Genomic DNA, 22,896 nt, shown 5'->3' on the forward strand with positions numbered 1-22,896 from the left:
CATACCTTATAAAAAGCTTGGAGATCTCCAATGGGGGGAGAAACAGTCAAGTAATCTGGAAATTTATCCTGCAGGTGAGCAATCAGCATTCCAAACTGAGTGCCCCAGTCTCCTAAATGGTTTATTCTGGACAGTAAAAAAAGCATAAAACAAGCAAAAACTGTGAGCAAAAAAGAAATGTTTGTAGCAGAACAGAGTTATGAAAAAGATTCATGCCTTATTATGACATATTCTACTTAAGGGCATTCCATCTAAAGAATTACACACAAAAAAGTTGTATGAAAAAGTGCTCTGAGAGGTCACAACTAGGATTTTTTTTGTGTGTAGTTAGCATCGTTTATCATGTTATGAGTTTATGAAAAAATTTCTAGTTACGCTGAACCTGAACGAATCCCATCTAAAACCCTGATGGACCACTCTCAGTCAGAACTGACAGTCCTGAGCTAGACAGACTGTGGCCTGAAGGAGTATCAGAAAGACAGCCTCTGATGTTTGGCATCGGGCTTGGAAATATCTCCACAGAAGTTTCTATAAATTAACAACATCACTTCTGTGAGAATGACCCTGTACAGAAAGCGAATAGCGGCGGCCTGAGGGCAGAGTCAGGGCTGAACGTCTTGATGCTTGACATCCTTATGCTACTGCTATGGCGCCATTTTGGCACTTGCCAGTCCACACGGTGCATGCCATGACACACGTCCAGCACAGCACCCAAATGGCATTGCGCCAAAGGGGTGTCATCACGCCACCCCATTGGTGCCCCTTCTAGGGTGCAAAAAGGAGCGGCTTGGGGCGGCTTCTTTTTGCATCCTCCGAAGGCCGGAACAGAGCCGCAGTATACGGTTGCCACAGCCCAGATACGGGTCAAAAAGGGGCAGCATCTCCCTGCCCCTTCCAACCAATCTGTACAGCCCCAATGTTTTCATACTATTCAAACAGGGAATGCAGCAATGAATATATTTAGACACATTTTAATATTTGTACCATTACTCCTTGATGGACTTACCTGAGAACATCATCCCCCACAAATTCAAAGAGACGGCTCATGCTCTCCCCAATTATAGTTGATCGTAGGTGACCAACATGCATTTCTTTGGCAATATTAGGAGAGGAGAAATCAATCAACACCTTTATGGACAAGAAATTGAAAAATAAGCTAACTGTAAACAGTACAAAATGTTTTTTTAACTGCATGCGTGTGTGTGTGTGTGTGTGTGTGTGTGTGTGTGTGTATAGCAGTATCCATATATTTTGAGTGGACAATGAGCACAAACATTGACCTGACATTATGGAAAACACATATAAGCAATGTAAACAGGGAGCTGTGTATAGTGTATTATAAAATAATTATTAATAACATCCAAGCAATACTAGAAGACATCATAATGATCACTGCCAAGTGCACAAGACATAAGCAGAGAAAATGCATATCTAGCTTAAGTTACACATTTTCCCAAACAACCTTGAAAATTATTCCTCTCACAAATCAAGCAAAATATTTGTACTTCTCCAAAATACAGAAGGTGAAAACTAACATACACTCTGCCAAAGTAATCTAACAGGAAAATATACAAGACTTTCCCTTTCACATCAATAGAATTTCAGGTTGCATTGCTCACTTGCTCAACACTGAGAAGATCAAACAGCAGTAAAGCCAACTCAGAAGAATCAAGATATCACCTAAGTATTCTAAGCTTGTGTGATTGTTATTTTAACATGGACCATATTAAACAACTTCTCACAGTAACTGTCACAATAATGGATGAGGAAGCAATATTAAATGGTTACAACTGAGAGGAAGCAATATAAAATGGTTTAAAGTAGTAAAATTATATACTTTCCAATACAGTATTTATGTTTACAACACATGCACACACGAACACACAGTATTTGAAAGATAATGTTCTCATCTAGAAAGATTTTCTGAATAGAATCTTGTGCAGATAATTAGATTATTTTTCAGATATAAAAGGAATTTCTACTAGTTCTCAACATGAATAGATCTGGAAAGAATTTAGGATTACCTAATTTATAAAAAATATTCTAAACATGCTATAGGATTAAATTAACAAGATTATGTGTCTTTATGTGTACTGAACAGGAGTCAACCCTTTGGGGGAGGAAAAGGCTTGTTTCTTTCTTGCATAGGAAATGGAGGCACCTATTATTATTAATCTACCTAAAAAATCTGTTTTTAAGATTTAAAGTAGATCTCTGTGCATTCTGAAGCATAAATAATACTAATAATATGCTTTAGTTATATTTCCCGCCTCTCCCTGTGGATCGAAGTGGGATTACAACATAAAGTAAAAATACAAAAACACGATAAAGACATATCACTAAATACAAGGTCAGAATCAGCTAGGCCACAGTATTTCTGATTTCTATGTATGGTTGTGAAAGCTTGAGTATGAAGAAAAGTAACAGGGAAAAAAGCAAAAACTAATCATTTGTAAAGTGATGCTGGCTGATAGTTCTACAAAAACTACGAGCTATCAAAAACACAAAATAAGTGATCCAAGCACTAATTAAGGCTAAATTCTTACTAGAGGCCATTTCTGGTCTGTGATCAAAATAAACCAGTTCATTTACTAGAATCTGAAATAGTTTAACTGAGACTATTGCACTTTGCATGCATCAAGAGATGACATGATTCACCAGAAAAGACAATAATCCTAGGAAAAGTTGAAAACAGTAGGAAAAGAGGGATATATTACGGGTGGACTGAAGGGAGCCATGGCCCTGAATTTGCAAAAACTAAGCAGGGCTGTTGATGACAAAAGCTCTAGAAGGTCTCTCATTCACAGGGTTTCCATAAATTGAAGCAGACCCAACAATAAAGAACCCCCCCCCCCAAAAAAAAAATCAACATTCATAAAATGCTTCCTTGTCTATAACTGGGTGGATGGGGAATAATTAAAAAAAATTCCAGGATCAGTTGCTTTTGGACTCTTGCTCTAGAGAGCTCCTACAAACTCTGGGAAGGGAAGGAGCTCTGCAAAAGCAGGCAAAGGGGAGGAGGAAAAGCCCTCACAGATGCACAGCCATGCAATGTGGTGGTACTCTCGATCTCTTGAGCATCTGGGGATAAAGATAGATTAAATAAGCAGATATTTATATTTGGTTAAATACAAATATCATCATAAACATCCATCATCAGCACTTAAGAGACAATAATGTACTGTATGACAAGATGGTTTTATGGGAAGAGAATAAAATTGAAGGAGTTATGGTAGGGAAGGGTCAAAGTAGGGAAGGAATAAGGGAAGTAAAAAAAGGCAAAATGAGAGAAGAAAGAGGGAGATTCGGGAAGGTTGTGAACTTGTAGGGCTGATTATTGTTTTAAAGTAACCAAATACGGAGAGCTATTAAGTAAGGAATGAGATTTTAGAAGGGCTGAAAATGGGTAAGGGTAGTGTTGAATGATTGGTTTAAGGGGAAAATGTTATTGGATGTGTGGGTTATAAGTAAGGTATATGTTGATGTCTGCTGTTTAAATATGTTTGTTTGTAAAATTTAGGAATTTTGTTTTGTATGTCGTTTTGTTAAGTTGTATAATAACCTAATAAACATACTTATTAAAAATAATGTACTGTATGACCATACTTTTTTCCTTTTTCCAGTAGCAGGAGGCTGAACTCCATTCACCAACAAGCTGCTCAGTTGTCTGGATACAAAATCCTTTTTCAGGTGTACATTAATGAAACCTTCAGAGAAACATAATAAGCATGAATAGCTGCTGGAACAACAAAGATTACAAAACTTTGATTTTCTCTGTACTGAGCAAACATTTTACATAGCATACAATACTCCAGAATTATCTCTAGTTCAGTAGTATGAGTTCTACAGTCACAGTGAACGTACATTTGGCACACAAGAAACATAAATGTTCTCTAAACCATCTTGGTCAGCAATGAGTTATCTTAAATGAGGGTTTGTGAATAACCACCAGCTCACAATGTCCTTTGATGCCACAAAAGAACTGAAACATAATTGCTGACCACCAGCATGGAAAACCTTTTCAGTAAAACTTTTTTTTACTGCGTAACTCAATTCACGCCCCAATGCTATGTAATAGTACTGTTCAAAATGGTGGTCTTGCACAAGGTGCAAGCTATTGGTTGCTGGTCACAACGAGCTTTCTGGAAACAAAGCAGTTGTTGGTCAGTGGGCACAAATATGTGCCCTACTTCTGCAGTAGGGAAAAACTTGCTGGTTCCCAGCATTGGACAGCTTAGGATGCATTGCTATCGAACAACATTCTTTTATCATGGACATTTGTAACATCTGCTTTGCTAAGTATTTTTCTCTGTAAAAACAACAGAACATATGATCATATTTTCTTTTAACTATAGTCACTAAAGATGCTTCTTATCTGTCACAAACAATACTGGACTTGAACGTCACAAAATGAATTATCCTTAAATTAAGATATGCCCAGATTAAATATTCCCATATATGGAAATTAGCATAACAGAGTAGTGGAGTGGCACATGTCAGAATTCCTAATATTGACTGAGATTCTTTAGGGCCACAACCTTCTAAACCAGTGATTCACAAACTCTGATTCTCCAGAAGTTTTGGACTTCAGTTCCCAGAATTCCTGACAGAGCGCCAAACTGGCTGGGGCTTCTGGGAGTTAAAATCCAAAATACTTTGAGAACCAAAGTTTGGGAACCATCATATATATATATAATTCATCCCTCAAGGATCGAGAACTTTTTATCATGATGTGAAGTCGAAGGCTTTCATGGAAATCATCCATAGTTTTTTGTGGGTTTTTCGGGCTATGTGGCCATGTTCTAGAAGAGTTTCTTCCTGACGTTTCGCCAGCATCTTCTCAAAGATGCCAGCCACAGATGCTGGCAAAACGTCAGGAAGAAACTCTTCTAGAACATGGTCACATAGCCTGAAAAAACCACAACAAACTTTTTTATCATGATACTTGTATTATAATAATGAGCCTTTTCATCATAATACTAGTAATGTCATATTTAGATGAAGAGTAAAGCAGATAAGGATTAATCATACCAGGACCAGCAATTTCAACCTTCTCAATGCATTCATTGTCAGGAATGTTTCTGGCAATCTTGTCAGCAATTTCTCGCGGGCTTACTTTTTGCTCCTTTGTCTTAAGCAGAATCTGGAAAACACAGCAAAATGTCTCAATGCAATTGCTCACTAAGGAAAAAAGAGAACATCATGGCCCATTGTCGCGTTGTAATTTATAGTTTTTAATTGTGAACTGCATGTTTTTTATTGACTTGTTGTATCATAATTGTATTGTATTTTATACTGGGTTGTGATCCCACCTCAATCCACCTGGGAGAGGTGGGAAAATGTAAATAATAATAATAATTATTATTATTATTATTATTATTATTATGAAGCCACCGACATCTGGGCAGTCCGGTGGCTTCAAGCTGTCTTTCCGGCATAATCGGGATATGCAGCGTCTAAACACTGTGTGCTTAGGACACCTAGAAGCGGGCTTTTTTGGGCCGTCTGTTCCAGCCCTAAGCCAGAACAGTTCAAGTGGTTATTCTGAGTGCAATTTCCAAGGGTATGTATTACATTAACAATGACTACTATGCATCAAAAAGGGCAGTGTCACTGTTCTTCATGAAAAGAAGTGATTAGCTCCCACCTTGTTATATTTCACCTCTGTATTCATACAGACCTCTGTCTACTGATCTCACTTGTTGTGGAAGGTATTTTGAACTTGTGGGGGCTGAGTTGTGGGGCATCTTTTTTGTTGTGAGGATTTTTTTAAAGCTGTTCTGAATTTTGTAAGATTTCCCTTCTTTTATATATCTGGATTATTTTATTCCAAGCTAATCTGAATGCCATTTGTTGGAAAAAGTTGGCATATGAACAGAATGAATGAATAAAATAAATGGCCTCCTATTGATAAAGGTGAACAATTCTATGCTTCCAATTATGAATTGTTATTTCTAAGAAGTAACGCTCCAGAACAAGAGCAATATATTGCTTTGTTTCCCTGAAGTAAGAGAGGGGTGTACGTGCCAGGCGACAGTCTCTCCATGTGACCTGCCAATGGGGAGGAGAGAGCCATCACAAATGTGTTTTGTCTTTGTACACGTTCATTAGCATGGTGTGCCTGCACTCTCAGCCAGAGGAGCCGGAAGACTATTAGTTTTAGAATTGCATTGCTTACTTTCACCCACTCCACATGCACTCACATCCTCAGCTCTCCCCCGCCACCTTTTGGGAGACATTAACAAATCTCCTTCAGAACATTTATTGCTTACCTCAGCCAGTAATGAATATATGCCAATTATATATTAAGAATCTGCAAGTTCCTGTTCTCTCATGTGGTACAGGGAACTCCAGAATGCTCAAAACAGCCAATGTTTCATTTTTTTTAACATGGAGTAAAAAAGATTGGTTATTTGTTTTGTTGTTTAGTAAGCACTCGTGACATTTAATCAACATGGCATTCTGAGTAGCAAAAATGGAAGGGGGAATTATTGTTATAAGAATAGATATTATGTTAACACAAATTACCATGTATTCCAAGGTCTGGAGATTAGTAAAATCAATTACACTGAAATTAATGAGTAGCCAGTGCCTGCAAAACAGTACCAGAAACAGTAACTTTAAGTACTGAAAGATCATGCTGCCAAAGAAAAAGCTGGAAAAGCATGTAAGAGTAGAGATGTTGTATAAAGCAGCTTTTGTCTATACCTCTCTTAAGAGGGATTGCTGGGAAGGCACTATATATCAAGGTACAAAACAATAAAGACATTGAGAACCTGCACTGGACAAAACTCCTAGCAGCAACTTAATTGGGGTAAAGTGGCGGTCAAAATATATTTTAAAAGGCATCGCTAGCTTGTGATGGGCTGGCCGACAACCAGACACATATGCTAATGAGCTCTGCAAAGAAGAGAACATAGATTTGTGGAACTGTTTTTCCAAAAGAAGTTCATGCACAGTGGCTGCCGGCTGGCACGTATCAGTTTTGTTTGGAAAGCAACCTCTGCCAGCTAGTTTGCCAGTTAACAATTCTACCATCTTCATAGGAATGTGGCAAGGAGCCAACCTGGGAACATAACATGATTTTATTCCACTAGTGGAAAATTATATTGTTTGTTGTATGGTAAGAAACATTTATTAAGCTTTTAAGAAGTTCTCTGTTGTTCATGGTGTAAGTTACTAAAAAGAGTTGGGCCTCAAATAAGCCATTTTATTGGGAGATTGCATCATTCCCAAGGGGAGCATAGGCAACTGTGCTGTGTCTCAGAGATAAGGAAGGAGACTTAGAGGTCTTTAAACAGAGGCTGGATGGCCATCTTTCAGGGATGCTTTGATTTAGATTTCCTGCATGGCAGGGGGGTTGGATTGGATGGCCCTTGCAGTCTCTTCCAACTCTATGATTCTATGATTTTCTCCTTGTAGGGCCATATAGTCTGCCATAAACTGAAATGATGCAAATCCAAAAGTGGCCAGATGCCTATTTTAAAGATGAACTGCTGCTCCTGAAGTCTTCTGAAACAGCAATTCACCCCACCTCTTTCTTTTGCACCACAAAAGAGGGATCTAGCAGAGCCAAGGGCCATAAAAATACCATTAGGGCTTTGCGTAATTGTGCCCTAGAACAACTGTGGGCCAGGTTTGTTTTTTGTTGCTGGACATTACAATGGTTTTTGCACTATGCCTATGGTGACTTTGGGCAAATCACACTCTCTCAGCCTCAGAAGAAGACAATTGCAAACTCCCTTTCTACAAATCTTACCAAGAAAAACCTGTCAAATAGAAAATGACTTGAAGGCATATACGACAAATATATATAGCTGTAGGAAGAATCTGGGGGGGGGGGGGGGAGAATCCCAAGGGCTATCACAGCGTGCAGAAAAGGAATACTTGCAAGCCTGTGAACCACATTTTATCCATCCTGTCTTGAAGCCTGATTCCCTTTTGCCCTCCTGTACTTGCCCAAATTTTATTATTAACCATAAATCATCTTCTTGGTTCTAAACTCACATTAGGTCAGAAAAATGAAAAGGCTTTCTCTGATGTTATGCCTCAACTCAAATTCTTTCATCAAGGAGTCCATTAATATAACTCTCTAAATATCAAAGGCTTTAACACTGTGGCAGAAAGCCTTTGATATTTAGCAACTGAGTTATATTGGTGGACTTACCATTACTAATATGTAATGTTTCTAGTTTTTACTGCTGCTATTTTTAAGTATCATTGCTGATAACTTATTTTTCTTGTTTTGATGTTCTGTTTCCTTTTTCTGTAATTTGATTATGGCTTTGTGATCACACTGAACTACACAAGGGAAAGTAGAACATGAGTATTTAAAATAGATATCCAGAAATGCACAGGAAAGACCCTGTCTAAACTTTTATAAACTTATCTTTAAAACAAATCAAATCATATATGGTTGGAGTCCCTTTATTTCAAGTCTTTTCTGGAAATCTGCTACACAGTGTTCACTCAAATGGGAGTGACAATGTAAGCAACATAATAAAAAATACTTCTAAAATTGTATTTGTATCAACTGAAAAAGACCTTCCTAATACAAAGTTAGGCCCACTAATTACAGCACTGTGTCTTAAACATGTCTTTGTCCAGGTAATTTTGTGTTGTCTGGGATATAATAATAATGATAATTATAGTAACAATTTATTTCTTACCTTCTTCCCAAAGATTAAGGCAGGATACAACACAGATTAAAATACAACCTATTTAGCTGTTGAATCTCTCCCAGCAGGTCATTCCACAGACTAGGAGTGGCTGACAAAAAGGTCCCGAGGGTTGCCAGTCTAGTCCTGACCAACTGAAGTAAATGTCCCGCAGAACCCCTGAGGCAATCCCATATGTAACCTGGACCCAAACAACATAGGGCTTGAAAGATAACAACCAACACTAACTGGCAGCCAATGAAGTGATTGTAATATTGGTTTGATATGATCACTGTTAGATGTACCAGCAATCAATCTGTCTGCATTAAAGAACCACAGTAACATTCTCACATTACCAATTACCTGAGTGATGCTCATAGCACTGTTACACTGGTAATCACCAAACTTGGGTTGCTGACTTGGTGTCACTGCCAGTGGAGGGTTTTCTAGATCTGGATATGCAGCTTTAATAGCTGCTCCAAAAATGTCCTGGAGGCGGCTGTTGATGTTAACCATGCCTTTTGATGTTTTTCCTCTGTTCCTTTCCTCTTGAAGGCTCTAAAGGGAGATACAAAACTAAACTGTCATTCGTCTAATCAGGGAGTCTCAATGTACTTCAAGCTTGCAATATTGACAAGAGACCATCACCAGCCCTATGTTCATTTTTTTCATTTCAAAATGACATTTTAGCAAGCATGTGTATGCTTGTGCACAGAGAATTTTTTGAGATCTAATTGGTTTTTCTTCTTTCTAAGGGGGAGAGAAATACTCTGCAGGATTGTGTCATGCCTTGGATGAACAAGGCATTCTGTAATCTCTGGCTGTGTCTGGTTCCATCCATTTCTGAGTGTAACAGGAGGAACACTTCTCTACACTTCTGTGCTTCATCCCTCTGATAAGCTACTGTGTTATTTTTAACAAGTACAGGGTGCAATCTCAAAATAACTGTATAGTTGTTACCTGCAGGTACTTACCTTTCTAGAGAGAGAAAATGATCTTCTCTATTTGATTTGTGTGGCTGATATGAAGAAAAACAGGCTGAAGTTCTTCATGGCCAGCAGATACACTTGCAAACACAGTAATTCACAAGGGATCTGCTGCCACTGATAAAAAAAAGGTATCATTTTACCAAGCTGTCTGTATGCTTTCCTAGACGTGCAGGTTAGCAAGGAAGGATTGCAGCCACCTTGGTAAAGCAGCAGGCTTTAACTACTTTGTCCAGAGAAGAACTACTACAATGCAAGGAGACAATTGTCCCTTGCAATATTTTCATTCAGACATATCTAAATATACTATGGAAGAAAAACCATTAATATGACTTAATAATTCTTTCCCCAAACCTGAAAAGCAAAGTACTAATGAGGGGTAATACCCAAATAAAGGTTAAGAAAATGATTTGTAGGGATGCACAGGAACAATGGTAACATAACTGCAGAGAAACAACACTTCTATTTTAGCTCTGCCAGTACCTTGAAAACTTCTTGTAGGGCCTGTTTTTCAATACATCACTAAAATAGAATTATACTGTGCAATTACTAAAAGGAGAAGAAGTTTAACAGTAAGTAAGAAACTTTTTGCTGTGTTAATCACAGCCACATCTCAGAGGGAAGCAATTCTAATTCACAAAGCTCCATATTTACTGGTTTTATTTTTCTTAAACATAAGCAGTCACTTCACCTTCCCTTGTCCTTTGCTACCCACGCATGATATTATGTATCTTCTTCACTATGTTCTGCACCTTTTATCCTTGTTGCAGCACAACTAGTTACAGGTACTGTGCATCTTCTCCAACCTACAAGCCTCACATGTGCACTCACACACTCTTCACATAGCTTTTCAACTTTTCCTCCTCTTCTTCTGGACCAGGCACTTGTTTCCTTACATTAAGTAAGCTCCTGACTCTCAAATGGTCTCCTCAATGCCAGCTTTTGAGTTCTACTAAGGATCCTGGCCACAGATCCTGCCTTGATCCTTTCTTGGTGTTGACATGACAGCTCATTTTCATCTGGCAACCCCACCAGCCACTCACAATCACAAGTTCTCAAGCACTTCATGAGCAGTTTTTTTCACAATGGTTGGGTGTGTTTTTTTTTAGAATCGCGACAATCATAAACATTTCCTTTTCCTGCATTGCAGATGACATGGGAAGGTAACATACCTTTTGAAGAACATTTAAGCGATATTTAAGTCTTGCATTCTCTTCTCGCAATCCCTCCAAGTTTGGAGAAACTCCCAAACATTTGAAGTTTTTCAAATGATCAATTTCAGCAGTCAGAAGCTTGATTTCTTTCTCCTAGAAAGAGAAATAAAATCAGCAGTCTTTTCCTATAGTAAAGCAGGGGCTCTCTCTCTTTAGGGTTCAATAAGTGGAGGCACCAGTGAATTGAAGAAAGCATTTATTTAGACATGGCAGGCAAAGTCTGGCAAGCCTAGAGTCAGATAAGCCCAGAATCTAACCAGAAAATAGGCATCTATACCCAAATTCTATGGAATCCTTGAAAATTCTATGGCGCCAGTAATCAAGCAATAAAATGCTTACAGCAGTGATATTAACTACAGTACCCAAAATGAGCAAGTACTAGTCCCAAAACACATATGCCACACTTGTTTCTTGCAACTTGCACTGCTGTTCTAACTAATATCTTGATCCGCAGAATGGGTAAAGTTGCTTGAGAACACGAGTAAAAATGTGTGTTGCATGTTTAACTTGCTATTTCTTGAGTTTCCTTTCAGCCTAGTAACTTCCCAGCTTCCAAAAATTTATCTGAATTTATTTTTCTTCAGCATATCTCTACATTACTTCAACCTTATGGTCTCTCTGACTCTTCCCTTCAGTAATAATTAGTGCATACTGAATCATAGCTTTAGCTACTTTCTAACTGTTTTTTGTGGGTTTTTCGGGCTTTCTAATTTTTATTGCCTAGCATCAAACAAATTGCAACTTTTGTTTATTTTTCCATGTGACACTACTGAGCTTCCACTTGCAACAGGTGGTATATTAACACTGTTGATTACCATTACTTATTAACCACTAATACCTTATTTTTTTTGGGGGGGGGGGACTTTATGTTAGAGGCGTGGAACCCCCACCCCACAAACCAAATGTAAACCAACAACTGCAGCCCCATCTCCAATTTGGGTTTCCAGATTCTCTCAATTGCACAATCCACTACAATTCTCACTCTGGTTTATTTATAACATTGTCTTGCTAGGCTCCCCAACAGCAAAGATGATGGAACAAATTGGGGGGGGGGGGGGAATGCTTGTATGAAAAGATTTTTGTCGCTGTATTCAACAACAGCAAGAATCATGCCACTAATGCCACCCACTTCCTCCACCTAGCTTCGACTGTAGTTACACCTTTTGCTGAAATACAGTAATTCCCCAAAAGGTTTCTGCAAGGTAGTAAAGACTATGGGGGAAAACTATAATGAACAGTCGGGTTTGAACAGTATCATACTCTAAACTAAACTGTTCATGATAATGCTCACCTACACAAGAAATAAAATATTTATTTATTTAATAAAATAAAATATTTTTACTCATTTCATACAAGGAATGAAAAAAACTAAGAGGTGGCCTACACTCTCCTGCATAACAGAAGGCATCGAGATTATACACTGCACCACAGGGATGTTAGAGGAGTTTTCATCTGGAGATCAGTTCACCCTAATCAAACATTTTATTTTGTTGTTAACTGCCTTTGTGTCAATCTCGACCCATGGCAACCCTTCTGATGAGATATTCCCAAAGCCCCTTGCCCTCCACTGCTCTCCCCAACTCCTGCAAACTCATACTCATGATCTATTTAATAGAGACCATTCATCTGGCATGTAGCCTTCCTCTCTTTCTACTTCCCTCCACCTTTGCTAGAGTTATTATTTTTCCCAATGATTCATGTCTTCTCATGATGTTTCCAAAGCAGTGGCGTCACTGTGGTGTGTGTGCAAGGGGTGGGGGCCGCATCAGGTGATGTCCCAGAAGGAGGGTGACAGCCCAGAAGAGGGGGATGACACCTGGCCAGCCCCCCTGCCGGTGTTTAGGCCTGTATAGGTGCCCCACGGAGCCATGCAGGTGCCACTCCAGGTCTTAGGGGAGGTCTCTGGCCCACCCAGAGGGCCATTTCCTCAACCTTCGTGGCGCCCCCCTGTTTCCCTGGCCTGCAGAGCTAATTCCCTGGCCCATGGAATTCCCACCCCCCAGAGGTCCTGCCCCCCTGCCCCAGATGGCACCCAGTGCCAGATCCCCACAGGTTCAAAGTACGCCAGACTAAGTTTTGTCATCTTGTTTTTCAGGAAGATTTCTGGCTTGATCTACTCTAGGACCCATTTATTTGTCTTTTTGGCTGTCCATGGCATCCTCAGTACTTTTCTCCAGCATCACGTCTCAAATGAATTGATTTTCTTCTTATCTTCTTTCTTAACTGCCCAGCTCTCAAATCCATACAAGGTAATAGGGAATACACTGGCTTGTATGATTCTAACTTTTGTGCTGAGTTGTATGTCTTTGCATTTTAGGATCTTTTCTAGTTCTTTCATAGCTGCTCTCCCCATTCTTAATCTTCTTCTGATTTCCTGGACACAGTCCCCATTTCCTATCAGCATTTGATCCCAGATATGAGAACTCTTTTACTATTTCTATTTCCTCAGTCTAGTTTGAATTTATTTAAGTTCTCTGTGGTCATTATTTTTATTTTCTTTACATTCAACAGTAATTTGTCTAACCTACTCTTCAAGTAGTTACTGCTTGATCTTAAGCAATAAATTAGCCAGGTTCAGAAACTGTAATTCCCATACAATGGCCAGGTTTATTAAGGATGCACCCGCACTGCAGAAGTAATTCAGTTTGACACCACTTTAGCTGCCATGGCTCCATCCTATAGGATTCTGGGAACTATACTTTACTGTGACACCAGAGCTCTTTGATGGAGAAAGCTAAATATCTGACAAAAGGGCAGTTTCCAGATTTCCACAGAACTGAGCCGTGGCAGTTAAAGTGGTGTCAAATTGGATTATTTCTTCAGTGCAGATGCAGCCTAAGTCACTCAGCACAAACACGGTAGCAAAGCTTGACCTTGGTGTCTCCACCACTAGAATGGCCTCAAGAAGAGTGGAAGCTTTTTTCTCTATACTAGTTTAGAGATTTTGGAATATTACCTCACTCTAAAGTATAACCTTGACTACAGCAAGTAAGGGAGAAAGCTATTATAATTTGAAGATGTCTTATGGTATGATCACCCCACTTAATAATAAGCCAGTTTGGATCAACTGGGTCTGGATGTCGTAATGAACTCACTGGTATAAAACAGAAAGTGAAAACACTTCCTGTCCATGTAATAATAAACCAAGGGGTGAATCATGTGGCCCTCCAGATGTTGGACTGCAACTCTCACTAACCTTGCCAGCATAATTGCTTTTGCATCCTGAGAAAATAGTGAGGTCCCTCAGTTGGAGGTAATGAAGGAAGAACGAAGGAATGAGAAAAGAAATATGTTTGTAAAACGATGCAAAACTCAGTTATACAAGACCATGCCACAAACAGGGGTTTTGTTTTGTTAATTCTCTCAGTATGAATTGAATGTAACACAATTGCACTAGCTATTATAAAACCTTTATGAAAAATAAACGCAGCCATAGAGGTGGGGAAAGAAAGCAATGGGCAGTAGCTCCTGCAGCCCTTTGCCCAGTCTGAAAAGTTATTTTATGGATGCGATTTATTTTTTATGGACTGTTTAACTGGATTAGTTTAATTGTTATATGTTTAATTGTTGTTTTAAGGGGTGCTGGGAAGATTGGGTATTTACATAATATTTAAATTGTAAGCCACTCTGGTTGTTTCTGTAACAGAGAAGCGGGATAGAAATAACTATTATTATTATTATTATTATTATTACTTAAAAAAGTAAAAAAGTTAGAGAGATGTCTCCAAAGACATCCTTTATTGATTGTTGGGAGAACAGGTGTAGTTTCCCCCATCTACATTCACCAGACATTGTGAAGGCCACTCTCCTTCCACAACATACAAGTCTTTTCTCCATCCTCAGAAGGGAAAGACATCTCTTCATCCAATGATGTGACTTTCTGAAGCCTCCTCCCAAAAAGCTTGCTCACAAAACAGGAAAATAATTCTATTCCAGAGACATAAAAAGCCCACCTGTCTGTCTGTCTGTCTGTCTGTGTGTTTTGGGAGCCAGTATGTTGTAGTCATTTGAGTTTTGGACTGGGACACTGAGGGACCAGGGTTCAAATCCTGGGCTGGCCGTGGAGACACTCTCTCAGCCTCAAAGGAAGGCAAACACAACCCCACTCTGAAAAAATCTAGCCAAGAAAACCCTTTGACAGGGTTGCCGTAAGCTGGAAAGCACTTGAAGGCACACAATCAGCACACAAACACACTTCTGTGTTTCTGGACAGGAGTTATATTTTGATATCGTATCACAAACTGATGTAATAAATCAATCATCAAACCATTAGGCAATTAAGAAGAACATATCTATATCTATATCATATCAGGCAAAGTAAAATTATATTCACATACTTCCATACATGTATATAAGAATAAATATCGCATACACACATACATATACTGTACATACATAGGGTCAGGATGGGTGACATTATACACAGACACATATATTACATATATATATAATATATATATATACACACACACACATATACACGTCTTGCCTGATGATATACGTGTGTATATACACACAGAGACAGACAGAGTCATCAGGCAAGTAAAACTATATATAAATATATGTGACTCGTAAGGAAGGCTATGGAGATATACATATAGATATACATAAGGCACTGAGACCTGCTTTCCAGCCAAGCCCAGAATCCCTCCGCCGCCGCCAATGACGGGGCTCCCCCTGGAAGAGGGGGATTCTGGGAGCTGTAGTCCTCAGGGCCACCTCAAAGGCCGCCAAGTCTGCAGCGAAACTCTCCCTTCCGGCTCTCAGTCCTAAACCCGGGTGCCGGATAGAGCGAAGCCCCTGAAGTCTGCCTGCGTGGCGGGAGAGAAGGCGCCGCCTGGGCAGGAGCTTGGAAGGAAGGAAGGAAGGAAGGAAGGAAGGAAGGAAGGAAGGAAGGAAGGAAGGAAGGGGAGGCCTGCGTTCAGAGGCCCCTCTCCCTCCCGCCCTCCCTCCCTTCACAAAATGGGGCCCATCCGCCCTGAGGCTCCTGACCTGCCGGCAAAGCCGCTCTGCCCACTGAGCCACCTCCACAGCCATCCTCACGGGAACGCCTTCGGGATCGGAACCGGAACCGGAAGTGCTCACCCTGCGCTCTCTATGGCGAGCAGCAACGAGGCGCCACGCCCCGCCCCCGTGGCTGGACCAGAGCGTCTCCGGTTCTCTCGCGCGCGTCACTGGCCCTCGGGCTCCCCCTGGCGGCCGGAGGGGGCACTGCAACGCTGCATGCCTAGAGTCCATTTGCTCCCCCACTCCCTCTGTCGGTTGTTGTGTGCCCTGCCCTGAGGCAAACGTATATGGTATATATTATAGGCATACATATAATCAGGCTGCGTAGAATTATATGTATACAATTATATATACGTTTTCGACTTATGGCGACCCTCAGGAGAAGCTGTCATGCAGTTCTCTTGGCAGGTTTCTTCAGAGGGAGTTTGCCATGGCCGTCCTGGTGGAGGAGCCCTGGGGGTGGCGCAGTGGTTCAATGCCTGCACTGCAGCAGGGACGTAGCCAGGGGGGGGTTCTGGGGGTCCGGACCCCCCCCTTCCATTAGAAAAATGAATGGTGTGTGCTGCTGCGCCGCCGCACTCAAGCACGATTATAATGATGGCACTTAGTCTGGACCCCCCCCTTCCTAAAATCCTAGCTACGTCCCTGACTGCAGCCACTTATTCAAAACCATAAGGTTGTGAGTTCAAGACCAGCAAAAGGGCTCAAGCTCGACTCAGGCTTTCATCCTTCTGAGGTTGCTAAAATGAGTACCCAGATTGTTGGGGGCAATTAGCTTACACGTTGTAAACTGCTTGGGGAGTGCATAGGTGCACTGATAAGCAGTACAGAAATGTACATACGGCTATTGCTATACCCCGTGAGGCTGAGAGAGTGTGACTTGCCCAAGGTCACCCAGTGGGTTTGCATGGCTAGGATTTAAACCCTGATTTCTCCAGAGTCGTAGTACAGCACTCAAACCCCGAGCTAATAACATTCCCAGTTCATCTACTGGGAAGCCCCCACCATGTGTTTACGAAGGAACGAACAAGCCCGCAAGTGCCACATGGAGTTCTTCATCAGACTGGATAGATAGGATGTGGTTGTTCCACCTTTCCCCTGACTAGTATCTTCTTCTTGTGTGCCTTCAAGTCCTTTTTTTACTTTTTACTTACAACCCTAAGGCAACCCATGATCGGGTTTTCTTGACAAGATTTGTTCAGAGGGAGTTGTCATTGTCATTGTCTAAGGCTGAGAGAGTGTGACTTGTCTATGGTCACCCAGTGGGTTCCTAGGGCTGAGCAGGGATTTGAACCCTTGGCCCAGGTTGAGCAGATGCCATAATCCCCAGAGGAAGACAAGGCACCTCAGAATGTAGAACACTCAAGAGAAACGTAGAACATGACCAAATAAAAGCTAAAAACGCTCTTATAAATATAACTTTATGTTTCTTTGCCCTGATCAAAATGGAGGGCCTTTTGGAATTCCTCCTGGACAGAAGGTTGAAAAGTAGGATGCGTCCTGGAAAAGGGGGACGTCTGGTCTCCTTGGGCTGGCCTTGACTCATTTGAAAAGTGCTGGGGAAGATAACAAGGAAGGCCAAGAAGACAAGCAATTGTGTCCATCAACTTTTTCTGGAAGCCCAGAGAACAAAACAGAGACTCGTACTTCAACCACATCATGAGGAAAACTGAATCATTAGAAAAGACAATGATACCAGGAAAGAGAGAAGGAGGTAGAAAGGGAGGAAGACTACACGCCAGATAGAGGGACTCCATAAGGGAAGAAGACACAAGGCTGAGCCTACAAGACCTAAGTAGAGAGGCTGAGGGCCTTGGAGACGTCTCATCCACAGGGTCACCATGAGTTAACAACAACTGGAGACATAGCCCAAAATTCAAACCACGACACAACATGCTAGTTCTATAGTACAGTATAGTATTAGTATTCGGATTAGTCTTATTAATAATAATATAAAAAATTTATTTATGTTTCCCTGCCTCTCCCGGTGGATTGAAACGGGGTTACAGACTAAATAACAGCACAAATGGTTACATCCAAATTCAATTAAAAGCAGCTAAAAAAACAAAAATATCCAACATCAGCAAACAATAGCATCAACAAGCAAGGGAGGGATACACAGACGGGGCATATCATTCATATCATATCGAGGGGGAGGATCTATGAGATGGGGTATGGCTAAAAAGCTTGGTTTAAACTGCTTTTCTAAATGTTTCTAATGAGGCCGCCAAGCGGATCTCCTCAGGGAGACTGTTCCAAAGTCTTGGAGCCGTTGATGAGAACGCTCTTTGCAAAGTAGCAACAAATTTAAAGGTTCCTATTTCCAATAGGTTCTTACCTGATGTTCTAAGAGTGCGGGGTGGATTATATGGGGAGATGTGGTCCCGTAACTTGGGCCAAGCCAGGTAGGGCTTTATAGGTAATAACCAACACCTTGTACTGTGCCCAGAAACTAATAGGCAGCCAGTGAAGATCTTTTAAAATAGGTGTAATATGGTCAAACCTTGATGAACCGATGACCAATCTGGCTGCCATATTTTGCACTAACTGAAGCTTCCAAGCTTGGCACAACCTCAAAATGAAAACATGCACAGTGATTTCAGCAAAGATGGCCAGAAACATTTTCTCAGATAACACCTTACATTTGTATATGTGGATGAAGGTTTGTCCCTTTCAAGGAAAAGAGGGAACAGAAAACCTTCACTGTTTGTTCCCTGGAATTGCTCTCCCTTTGAGGCTCCTTTGGGCACTTATTCCCAGTCATCTTGCTGGGCATCCTGATCAAGCCTTCTCTGTCTCCATCATGTTTCCAAGGCACAGAGCAAGGCTGCAAGAGGGTTCAGGGCTTGCTACTCGCCCAGTGATGGAGTGGAGAATAATTACTCTTCCTCCTCCACACTCAATATCATGCAATATACCTAAAGCATAGGATAATTCCATTCTAGCCATAAATAAAAAAAAATTATATGCTTCTTTTCTCTCAGAAAGGGACCCAACATAGCTCACAAACATGAAACAAAACAGGGGCGCTGGTTGATTTGCTTTTCACACATCACAGACTTTATCCCCATGGCAGCCGCCAAAGTTAGAGCGAGAGATTTGTGCAATGCAAGATCATTCCAGATGGATGAAGTCCACATGGCTAGAATGGGTCACAGCGGGAGCAGTGCTTTTTATTGCACCATATTGCATTGAGTAAGCAGAAGGCAGGAATGTCGCTTATCGGGTGATGCTGCTGCACCATCCACCTGCCGGAGGGAGGGAAGCAACTCGAACTGAGCCTTGGAAGCCACTCCAGGAGCACTTCAACAAAGAGAGGTTTATTTCCATGGGTTTTTGTTTGGGTAAGGCTCTTAAAGACACATGCACTTTTGTTTCTTCAACCTTTGTAATGTCCCATACTTTCAGTCTTAGGAGGATGGTTAGTGTCATGCCTCCAGAGCATCTTTGATGCTCTTGAGGCATATATTTAGTTAAGATTATATTAGGTTTTCTATGTATTAGTTTAAGACGGGAAATTCAGATCTATAGCTTTAAGAAAGACAAGGATTGTGGGAAATCCCAGGGTCTTATGCTGTCTCCCTCTAGTTAGTTTCAGTGTGTAGTAAGTTTTCAGCCAAGTCAGACCTGGAGAGAGTATTTTCCTTTGACAAAAAGATAAGTCCACTGAAGAATAAAGATAGTCCTCAAAAGAAGAAAGATAGAATCCACCAAAAAGAGAGCAAGGTATTTGAAAAGGACTGTTGAGAAAAAGATCAGTTTCATGTTTTTGTGGCTATAAGAAGTAAAGCTTTTAAAAACTTAAGAAATTTGTGGACAAGTCTTTTGTTCTGGCTGTGTTACCGAGAGCCAGAGGCCTTACTACACCCAAAGTCCATAGCATCGCTCTTGGGACAAAACAGTTAGCATTTGACACTTGTATACTGCTCTGCTTGAACTTTTTTTTCCTGTCAGTTAAATGTATGGAAGGTGATTTTAAACTTGTCCCAACTACTGCCACAGAAGACTGTAGGTCGTTTTCTCTAGTTGAATGACATTAGTTTCCAGCAAAAGTGGAGTGGAGCTGTTAGAGCCCTGGCCATCATCCTCATCCTCATCATCATGGCCAGGAAGGATCATACCATAATCTGCTCTCTCACTTCCCTGTTCCCTCTGATCTGATATCTTCACAATAGATGGAGAAAAAATGGATTATCCACAGCAGCCCTGCATATTTGTAAATTCTCCCTATACAAAGGATTTCACTGTCAGGCTACTACTGTAAGTCCTCTTAGCTTTACAAAAGTACTGCTCTTGGCAGAGAAGAGACGTGCTAGATTGATTTGTTGATATTGTTCAACCATCATTTTCACACACTTATTGTGGGTGTAAGCACAAGGAATGAAGTGAGAGTTGGCACTTCAAAAATTACCTACACTGGGATCAGTCACTAATGCATCAGCCCTTCCAGCTTGTTTAATTTGAAAGCACTTCCAAATGATGATGTGTTAAGTAACTGTAATATTTTAGAGAATATACTGTACAACATCTGCTTGCTTCACACAGTCACAGTTTAGACCAAACTTACTTGAAAAATAATACAGACATTCTACTGTTTAGTGTTTTAGAAAGTAAGTATGTATTTCAGGACACTTCCCATTCTCCCTTCCCATATTGAAATCCCAAAGAATTAATGGTGATAGGTTTTTTTATAAATAAATTAGCTATTGGCTGGAAGTGCTAACATGATATATGAAATACCTGATGGTTTTCTGATAATATACTATAATATTTATCACTATTCTTTAAAAAAAAACTCTCAGTGGAATGAGGCATGTTGTTGTATGCCTTCAAGTTGTTTCTGATTTATGGCGACCCTATCACAATATTTTCTTGGCAAGAGTAGTTCAGAGGTTTGTTTTAGGGTTTTCTTTGCCTTTGCTTTCCTCTGGGGCTGTGTGTGACTTGCCCAAGGTCACCCAGTGGGTTACCATTGCTGAGTGAGGACTGAAACCCTGGTATCCAGAGTCTTAGTCCCACACCCAAACTTCACCATGTGAGCTCTCCAAGGCATGATAATAGGTGGAGCAAAAACTGAAAAGCATAAATGAATAAGTATTTGCTATACTGAGGAATTTAAAAAGGCAAAAATACATCAACAATTTTTTATCATTTTAAAAAAGTAAAGGTAAAGGGAAGTGGAGCCCCTGTTTAAGTGATACACAAGGCAGAATAGAGTTGCACTGCTGTGTTTCTCACATTCTGAATACACAAATTTGTATTTCCCTGTTTACAGTATCTTTTTGTTTACAGTCTTTAACAGATTATGGCTTGATATAATTTGGAGCTCCAAGGCAGAGTATGCGGTCAGAAAGTGCAATGTCCAGATTTGCAGAAAACATTGTCCAGGAAAATTCATTGCAGAATGTGTCCAGACTGAAGCATTCCATAGCTCAAATGGAAACTCATTCCACAAACTAAAACCCTGGAACCTGTCTGAAACACACATCTCAGAGACGAAGCCTTGAAAAAGAGTCACATTCTCTTATGTGTGCTGAGGGAGTGAGCAGGATCCACCTGGGCTGCAAATCTGCATTTAATCTTTACTTATGATCAGGAAAACAGGTATAATTTCCCTTTTATTTTGTAAGTAGTGGCTGTTAAGAGCCAAAGTCTTAGTTTCACTCTCAGCCCATTGATCACAGTACCGCTGTCCCTCTTTTTTCATGTGCGGGGGGGGGGTTCTGGAATGTTCTAGACCCCTCGCGAAAATGGAGGCTTGCGCATATTCAAGCCCCATAGGCTTCAATGAGGTGTGCCCCTGGGTGTGCACGCCACTGAAAATAGCGAAAGTCACCCCTCTGCAGATATTCGAGGTCGCAGATCTCAAATCCTCAAGTTAGGAGGGGCGACCGTATTCCTTTACCTACAGAGGACCCTGTGGTGAACACACTCATCTTCATCATCCTTCTCCACGAATTTCAAGGGTCTCGTAGTCAAGTTTGGTTTTGGTTTTGCAGAAGCCTATGTATAAAATATTCTTGGAAACCCCCCCCCCCTCTTTCCGGGCAGGATCCAGGGCCAATTTGCCTCTCTGTACTAGTTAGCTTAGAAGACCTCACTTCAGACGATGGGAAAGTTTGCTTCCATGTCCACAATTGCTTAGCTGACCAAATAAATGTAATGGCATGCAAGAGAACTATTATCAGATATTTCTGTTTAACTTCTTTAAAACTGAAGTACCAAACTCTATAGTTCTTAGATCAATAAAATGACAAAGGTCAATCCTGAAATATGGAAACAAAGAAACAGGATGCTCTGATAACAATTATGGCCATTAAAAATATATATCTAGGGTGAAATGCTGAAAGTTAGCAAGCATGTGTTTCTACAATGAACTCCCCTTAAAAATGACCAAAATGTTTTTAAAACTGCATAGATTTATGACTGCAGCTCACACAACTTCTTAGCTCTCCTACACTCCTGGTAGAGTGTTACTTCCTTAACTCAAAAGGGGGAATTTATAATATCCACACAAGTCTATATATTTGTGACTTTAGGCACTGATACAAGTTCTGAAACACCATTCCTGTTTACAGACAGAAAAGACACAAGAGGTTAGGTATGTAAATTTCTATAGCAATTTTAATCTGTTAATCCTGACAAAATTTAAAATAGATATAAATTCAGTCACTTAGTGCTTGCCTATTAAAGTGTTTTATACATGAAAAACAAATATGTACATCTCAAGAGAATTCCAGTTTTAAAACACTTGTCGGCTTTTCTCCTGAAGGTGCATCTTGGTTTGTGGACCTTTAAGGCCTTTATATTCATGTGCCTGCTGTTCTCTGTTCTTACAATGGCAACAGTTAGAGAAATAAGTGAATGTGAGAGACAAGTGTTGCTGGTGAACTGGGGAGTGTGTGCATTATACTCCAAGAAACCCAACCCAGAATGAAATCTCAGATCCTTGCCCAATTCTACTTCTCACCAGAGGGGAAAAATAATCAGATTTCACTTGGATGGGACACGGTGAATAAACTGTAACACCCA

General features: G+C 40.5%; 1 protein-coding gene across 1 annotated transcript in view; it reads right to left on the reverse strand.

Annotated features, from left to right (window-relative positions):
* The window catches only part of RARS1 (arginyl-tRNA synthetase 1), a 44,431-nt gene extending 28,497 nt beyond the window's left edge, over positions 1-15,934 (reverse strand). Inside the window, exons 1-7 of the mRNA XM_042449880.1 lie at positions 15,850-15,934; positions 10,816-10,950; positions 9,021-9,215; positions 5,032-5,143; positions 3,607-3,707; positions 1,007-1,128; positions 6-126 (exon numbers count right to left, since the gene is read on the reverse strand). Coding sequence (XP_042305814.1) covers positions 6-126; positions 1,007-1,128; positions 3,607-3,707; positions 5,032-5,143; positions 9,021-9,215; positions 10,816-10,950; positions 15,850-15,894 — 831 coding nt within the window. The 5' untranslated portion in view covers positions 15,895-15,934. The remainder of the gene's footprint in view (positions 1-5; positions 127-1,006; positions 1,129-3,606; positions 3,708-5,031; positions 5,144-9,020; positions 9,216-10,815; positions 10,951-15,849) is intronic.
* Between the last annotated feature and the right edge of the window lie 6,962 nt (positions 15,935-22,896).

Source organism: Sceloporus undulatus, chromosome 2 (assembly GCF_019175285.1).
Source record: "Sceloporus undulatus isolate JIND9_A2432 ecotype Alabama chromosome 2, SceUnd_v1.1, whole genome shotgun sequence".
NCBI classification, from domain to species: domain Eukaryota; kingdom Metazoa; phylum Chordata; class Lepidosauria; order Squamata; family Phrynosomatidae; genus Sceloporus; species Sceloporus undulatus.